The 6,389-nt window shown below is 35.4% G+C and overlaps 1 protein-coding gene across 6 annotated transcripts; it reads right to left on the minus strand.

Moving 5' to 3' along the window:
* Window positions 1–1,656: 1,656 nt before the first annotated feature.
* Window positions 1,657–5,937, minus strand: LOC145116445 (uncharacterized). 6 transcript variants are annotated; one of them, XR_013712091.1, is made up of 8 exons: window positions 5,361–5,936; window positions 4,930–5,279; window positions 4,641–4,824; window positions 4,001–4,252; window positions 3,842–3,908; window positions 3,668–3,732; window positions 2,947–3,078; window positions 1,657–2,020 (listed from the first exon to the last, which is right to left on the minus strand). XR_013712091.1 is itself a non-coding variant. In XM_079052790.1 (5 exons), the coding sequence occupies exons 3-5, from the start codon at window positions 4,733–4,735 to the stop codon at window positions 3,905–3,907; spliced, it is 351 nt and encodes a 116-aa protein (XP_078908916.1). In that variant the 5' UTR covers window positions 4,736–4,824; window positions 4,930–5,263; window positions 5,361–5,936; the 3' UTR covers window positions 3,381–3,904. The 6 variants fall into 6 exon arrangements, 2 of the variants coding, with proteins under 2 accessions (XP_078908916.1, XP_078908915.1); XR_013712092.1 differs by lacking the exon at window positions 3,668–3,732; XR_013712090.1 differs by lacking the exons at window positions 1,657–2,020; window positions 2,947–3,078 and adding an exon at window positions 3,343–3,526.
* Window positions 5,938–6,389: the final 452 nt, after the last annotated feature.

A 6,389-nucleotide genomic window follows, 5' to 3' on the forward strand; every position in this document is an offset into this window, starting at 1 on the left:
GTGGCCGACATCTTCACCAAACCTTTACCAAGACCGCTGTTTGAGAAGTTTCGTGATCAGCTTCGAGTTCGCCCACCACCTGTGCGCTTGAGGGGGGGGGGGGTATTGGAGATAAATCTCATATATAATTAGATTATTTGTTTACTATAGTTAGTTTATAATATTCCATGTATATCTCCTATACTCTTCTTGTAATTTGTATAAGTACACGTTTAATGATCAATAACAAGTAAGGTGAACAATTATCACTTTCTCACAGGTAGGAGCATGGTCTTGACAATTATGCATTAGGAAGGGGTGTACAGGAAAGATGGAATTGGCCACTTGGAGGGAGAGTTGGGTGCACGAGTTGAGGTACGGGAGAAAGATTTCTGGGAGCAGGAGTTGGACTCTTGGAGAGATGGAGTCCGTGAACGGACTACTGGAGAGCCAAGCTTCTGGACGATGATTCAACAGTTCTATAACGGCCAAACTCAAGAATACGGCTGGTATTGGGTAATGATTGTGCTTGTTTGTTTTACCGATACATGTAGGTTTCAACAGCCTCCAAATTACGTAATGTGTTTTGTAGGGTTGTTTTAGAAAAAAAAAATAGTCTGTTTCTTCGAGAACTTGGTGTTTTCTTCCTTTTAGATGATGTAGGATAGTGTGTTGAAATTATGTTTAATTTGTTTTTTAATGGTACTAGTCTCATATATGTTAATGTGGATTCTTGAACTTTGAGGTATATTGGATTTTAATTCATTTGACCCGAAGTAACATTGATTGTTGACTTTGGTTTTGGTGTTGTTTCAGTTTGAGGAAGAGTTGGAAACATGGATGCTGAGATATTGAGATATCAAAGACACGGGAAGAAAGGAAGATTATGAAGGCAGCCATGGCGCCCAACTCTATTACTTTTGATACTATTGCAATCACAATCGATTTCAGGATTATAACAGGGAGATTCCTGCCAATGATGACGAAGAGAACATTGAGGTTGCTAGGAAATTAGCGTCTTACACTTCCCCAAGATCTCTCTTGAATGATATGCCCAAAGGTGGAGACGACGACTAAGTCTTTGTGTTTTAAGAAATCACAGAGGATTGTCGACAGGGAGGATGCCTACAGAAGGAGGAGGTTGAACCATGTTTTTTCACCAGAAAGACATGATGCTTTTGCAAATGGGGACAAGACTCCAAAACCTGAAACTTATCATGAGGGAAGCTGCCATGAAAAGAGAGAAAGAGGAGAAGGTATTACTTATTAGTACTTAGTACACAAACATTCTCAAAAGAGAATGAACAGGTGGGAAGAAAAAGCAAAGTCAGGTTTTGATTGGAATATGCCAGACTCAACTCCTGGGATTGGAAGATGGGATATGCTCCTCCAACTACCGCTTCGCTATCTTAAAAAACAGATGGAATGAAAATGTTCAAAAATATCCGTCTTAGAAAATCCAAAACGAAATCATCGAAATTTCAGATTCAGATTCTTATAGTCGTATTTTGAATTTTCGGATATCCACTAATTTTGATACTTTTATATATATATAATTTTGATTACTTTCGGTTACATTCAATATTCATCCAATATCAATAAAGTTAAATTTAAGAGCAATGGAACTTACATTCTTACGTGAAGTCTTGAACATACAACTATTTATCAAACGGTAACTTAATGTATTCAAATTCATTTGTTAATTAGCAAATATAAAGAAACATTAGTTTGGTTTATGGTCTATATATATTGAACAAATGAACAGAGAAATTATTTGTTTTACAACTATACCATAATTGAATAACGGTTCTTTTTGTGACTCATTGATGATTTTAAAAAGATCTATTTTGAATTCACAACATTTTCGGATATCCGATTTGATATCCAAATCGGACTCACGAAATTTCGGATTCGGATTCAGATTCGGATATCAGTATCTACCATTCAAAATTTTCGGATATCTGGTTTTCCGGCCTTGCTACCCCTACTCCATAAAATATATCTCCGCATCCACCGGGATCCATATTTCCAACTCCTCAAACTGAAACAACACCAAAACCAAATCAATTAAAATCCAACAAAAATCTAATTAAACATATCCAAAAGTTTTTTTTAATAACAACTCTGCATAATACGATAATACATATGTGTTAACATTTTAGTCACAAAGATGCAAGTATGCAACAGACGAACAAAACCCAATGACCATATACATACAGAAACTTTCAGTTTTACTTATTCAATCAGCATATATGCTAAGAACTGACTTTGGAACGGAAATCAAACAAACAATAACTGACTTAGGAATGGGTGCCTAGCAATATACAAAAAGGTTCAATGCACAACTATACATTAAAGTTTCAGAAAAGACACAACAAAGTGGGTGGGGTGGGATACACAAACTTCGTGTTGTTGGGTTGGGTATCAATCCTGGGAAAGCAAAATACATGACAATAATAACAAAAACATAATCAGTGAATAATGAATGATTCAGAGCTGAATCATACCAAAGTATGTGAAAAGGATTGCATGGAATTCAGACAAGTTTCAGTGATATTCAAGATTGACCGACCATATATACATACATACAGAAAGTTACCTACTCTGGAGTACATGGTAATCCTAGAATGAATAAACACACTACACACACATAACCTGATTGGTAAACAAAAGCAATTGTAATCTTAGAAAGAACAATCATTGGGTTCCAGTTTGAAAGAAAACCAGCAAATCTTATTCGAGTTTTGATAACAGAACTATCTCAAACGATTTGACATGAATTAGGTTCTATCTACTAATCATTTTCCCAGGTTTGGATTCAATATAAAAGTTACCCAACCAACCAATCAAAGCATTATCATTTAGAAGCAAAAACTAAGAACATATTAACCTGGACAATAAGCTATTAAATCAAGCCAGCGATGCAGTAAATCAGTAATATTAATCGCAGGCATAGAGTAACAATACCTTTATTTAGGGTTTCAGGACAGAGATACTCGTCACAGGCTCACAAAGGGTTAGGGTTTCGGGGATGAGGGACTGAGGGAAATAGGCGGAGCGTGGACGCCTGAAGAGTGATTGTAAATTTGGAATCTATTCCTGTTTCAATTTTCTACAGATTAGCAACGCAAAGCCCTAGGAATTGCTAGGAGTTTTTGACCAAAATAGTGTTCCTCAGTTGACAAAAATATTTTGTATTTTTCTAAAGTTTTCAGTTTTTTTTAAACTACTTTTAATTATAACTAGATAAGAAGCAACCCTCCGCGGGGGTTGGATTCGACACTAATGTCAAAGAAAACCGATGGAAGACATTATGTTAAAGATGGTGTCATCGTTTATCACTCGTTTGTCATGGAAGTAGGATGCTATAATTGGTTGACTATGATGCTTAAAAAATGTAGTAAAGTAGAAGCAAACTGAGATATATTCTCTTTTTAAAACACATATGTTGGGTACAAAATTACTTTAACCAAATTTAGTCAAAGGCAGCACCAGTCCAACTGCTTCCTCTCGAATAAGCTCTTGCAGCTTTGAGATCCCTTAAGTGCTGATTTTGTAAAAATTTCCAAATAGAAAAATTATAAATGGGTTTCAAATACCTATTATTTTCTACGACGGACCAAAATGCCCTTTGCTAAAAAAAATACATAATGATAACAAAGTTTTGATTAAATTGTATATACTTAACCTCTCCCACAAGATCATCTTAAGAACGAACATCCTTGTCCTTTATTTTGATCACAAGTTCAGGCACTTCACCACAAACAGAAATTATAAAAAAAAAAAAAGTTTGGTTAAATCTATAACCAAGAAAAGAGTCGATTAAGAGCTGAAAATAAAAAAAAATAAAAAAAGGGATTACTGAGATTAAAGAAGTGGCCGGATCCATCTGGGAGAGGCTCCACCTTTCAAAACCTTCATAACTCTACCTACATCATTAGACAAAAAAATATGGTTACATTAGTTCGATAAAAAAAAACATTTGATTTAATAATTGACATTTAAATTATATATAAGTTACCTTTTTTCTTTGAAAGGGTTCTGAAAGAATTCACAAAAATCATCTAAAAGAATAGATATCTTCATAGTCTGGCCTTGTACTCTAAGGCCCTTTGATGGCTCGTCAACATCAGTAATTGGTGGTGAATTGGAACAACAACCAAAGCAAATTACCCGTTTTAGACTGGTTATGAATTGCAGCAGCTCTGCTTCGTCGACTTGATTGAGAACTAACAGTTTCACCTTCAGTCCTACATTCTTCTTCTTGATTTTCCTGTTAAAAATCAAGAAATGACAAATTAAAATAACATGACTTTTGTGTCCATATTGTTCCAGTTTTACTTCCTAAATGAACCCAAACAATTAAAAAACACCTAATAACTGAATCTAACAATAAAATTTAACCTCTATATCTTATAAGTGGTGATATAAAAGGTTAAAGGATGTACTATAGAACTCAATAAGCTTAGTTGACAGTTCATCAAACAATTTAATTCAACTCTTTATCTTTTCTAAAGTTTGAATAATCTTCTTCTTGGGGGATAGCAGATCTGTAGCAGCATAGGTACACAACAACAACATACTCCAAGAAAGGCAAAAAAAACCGAAAAGCAATTAAAAAATTTGATCCTTTCCCCCCACTAAATGTTTGCAAGATGTACCTTTTGGATTTTGTTGTCGAGCAGCACTCTTTTTTTTTAGTGTGTAGACCAATACGTCTACACATAGGTCTGGTTGAACATAAGCTTGCATTCATCTCAGTCCAGCTACAACTTTTTCACTTCTAATACACAGATAATGAGCCTTATATGTCTCCCTTATTTCCCTGAATACCAGATTCTCCATCTAAAAAAATATATCAAAAAAGTTATTGATATATAAGACATAGAGGAAATCAACATGCCTACTTTTTTTTATTAATTTTTGTGAGGTAATATCAGAAGATTTCACCTGCGCATATTTCTGTAAATGATTTTCTAGAGCAATGAGAAGAATCTAGGATTCAATAAAAATCAATATTGCTCGTTCAACTAAAAGATGATCGTCTCTTCCCCGGATTTGTAGTCGTCAAAGGTGAATTACCAAACGTCGGTCGTCCCACCATGGAAGATGACGATGAGAAGCCATGAAATCTCGGCAGTTGAAGATGAAGACCAGCCTCCACTGCAGCATGTTTCTTGGTAGAATCATCTACGTATAACATATCATCAATCCTCGCCATTAAATTAAAAGCTAAACTTTCAATCACCCGTGAATAGCTTTCCATAACCTCTTGCCCTACATCCTACAAATCAAAAAAACTGGAACCCTAATTATAACCCTATTTATGTAGATTAAGCAAAAAAAAGTGAAAGAAATTAGCTTGTTGGAATGAATCTTACGCGATTGTTTCTAAATCAAAGTAAGGATACTTCAAGGAAATAGTATTTAAAAAATTCCTGAATTCTTGATAGGCATTATTAGCCCTAAAATCGTATGATGTCGTCATCAGATAGGAAATTAACAAATTCAAATTATTCTTCTCGAGGTAGAACAATAGATAGATACAAACATGAGGAGGAGCATTGACGTAATAAAGAGGAGTCGTCAGGATAAAGAGGTTTTCTTTTGCTGGAATGGGTGTTGAATGTAAATCTGTAGAATCTGAATTGCTAGTGCAGGTGCAGTATAAAGCAGCTCCTGATCTTTTTGAAGAAGATGAAGAAGAAGGTGAGAACTATTTTGAACGGAAGTTGATTTGGGTTTTGTTGATGGAATTCGAAAAAGATGAGGATGAGGAGGAGAAGAAGAAGGCGGTGATGTTGTTTCTCTGAAATTGAAGGGAGTGTTGCACCCTTGCCGCCATGATGTTTACTCTCTGAAGCCTATGAGTTTAGAGAGAGATGGAGGGTTAGAGGCGGTGGGAAGCATCTAGAGAAAGTGGGTAAGAAGAGGCAGTGTTATGGGCGGTGGGCGGTGGATTGTCTGAGTTGATAACACGTGGAAACCACTAACGGAAAAGGGAAGAAAAAATCAAAGGAAAGCCAGAAAACGAAAAATCGGAATCTGATTGGCTGACAAATCGGTGAAGGAAAAGGAGAAAGAACACGTGTCAACCAAGAATAATATATTTAAAAAAAAACCAAAAACAGAGGGACTGAATCTGCCAAAGCCAGAAAGTATCGTGGCAAAATTGGAAGGTAAAAGAAAAGAGACAGAATTGCAACATTACCCATAATCAGGGGACTGGTTCTGCCCAAAGCCTAGGAAGATCCTTGTAGCTAAGGTAGGATAATTTTAATATATATATATAAATAATATATTTAAAAAAAAACCAAAAACAGAGGGACTGAATCTACCAAAGCAAGAAAGTATCGTGGCAAAATTGGAAGGTAAAAGAAAAGACACAGAATTGCAACATTACCGGGACT

This window comes from Lactuca virosa, chromosome 5, assembly GCF_052849685.1.
Source record: "Lactuca virosa cultivar CGN04683 chromosome 5, Lactuca_virosa_CGN04683_v6, whole genome shotgun sequence".
In the NCBI taxonomy this organism is placed as follows: Eukaryota; Viridiplantae; Streptophyta; class Magnoliopsida; order Asterales; family Asteraceae; genus Lactuca; species Lactuca virosa.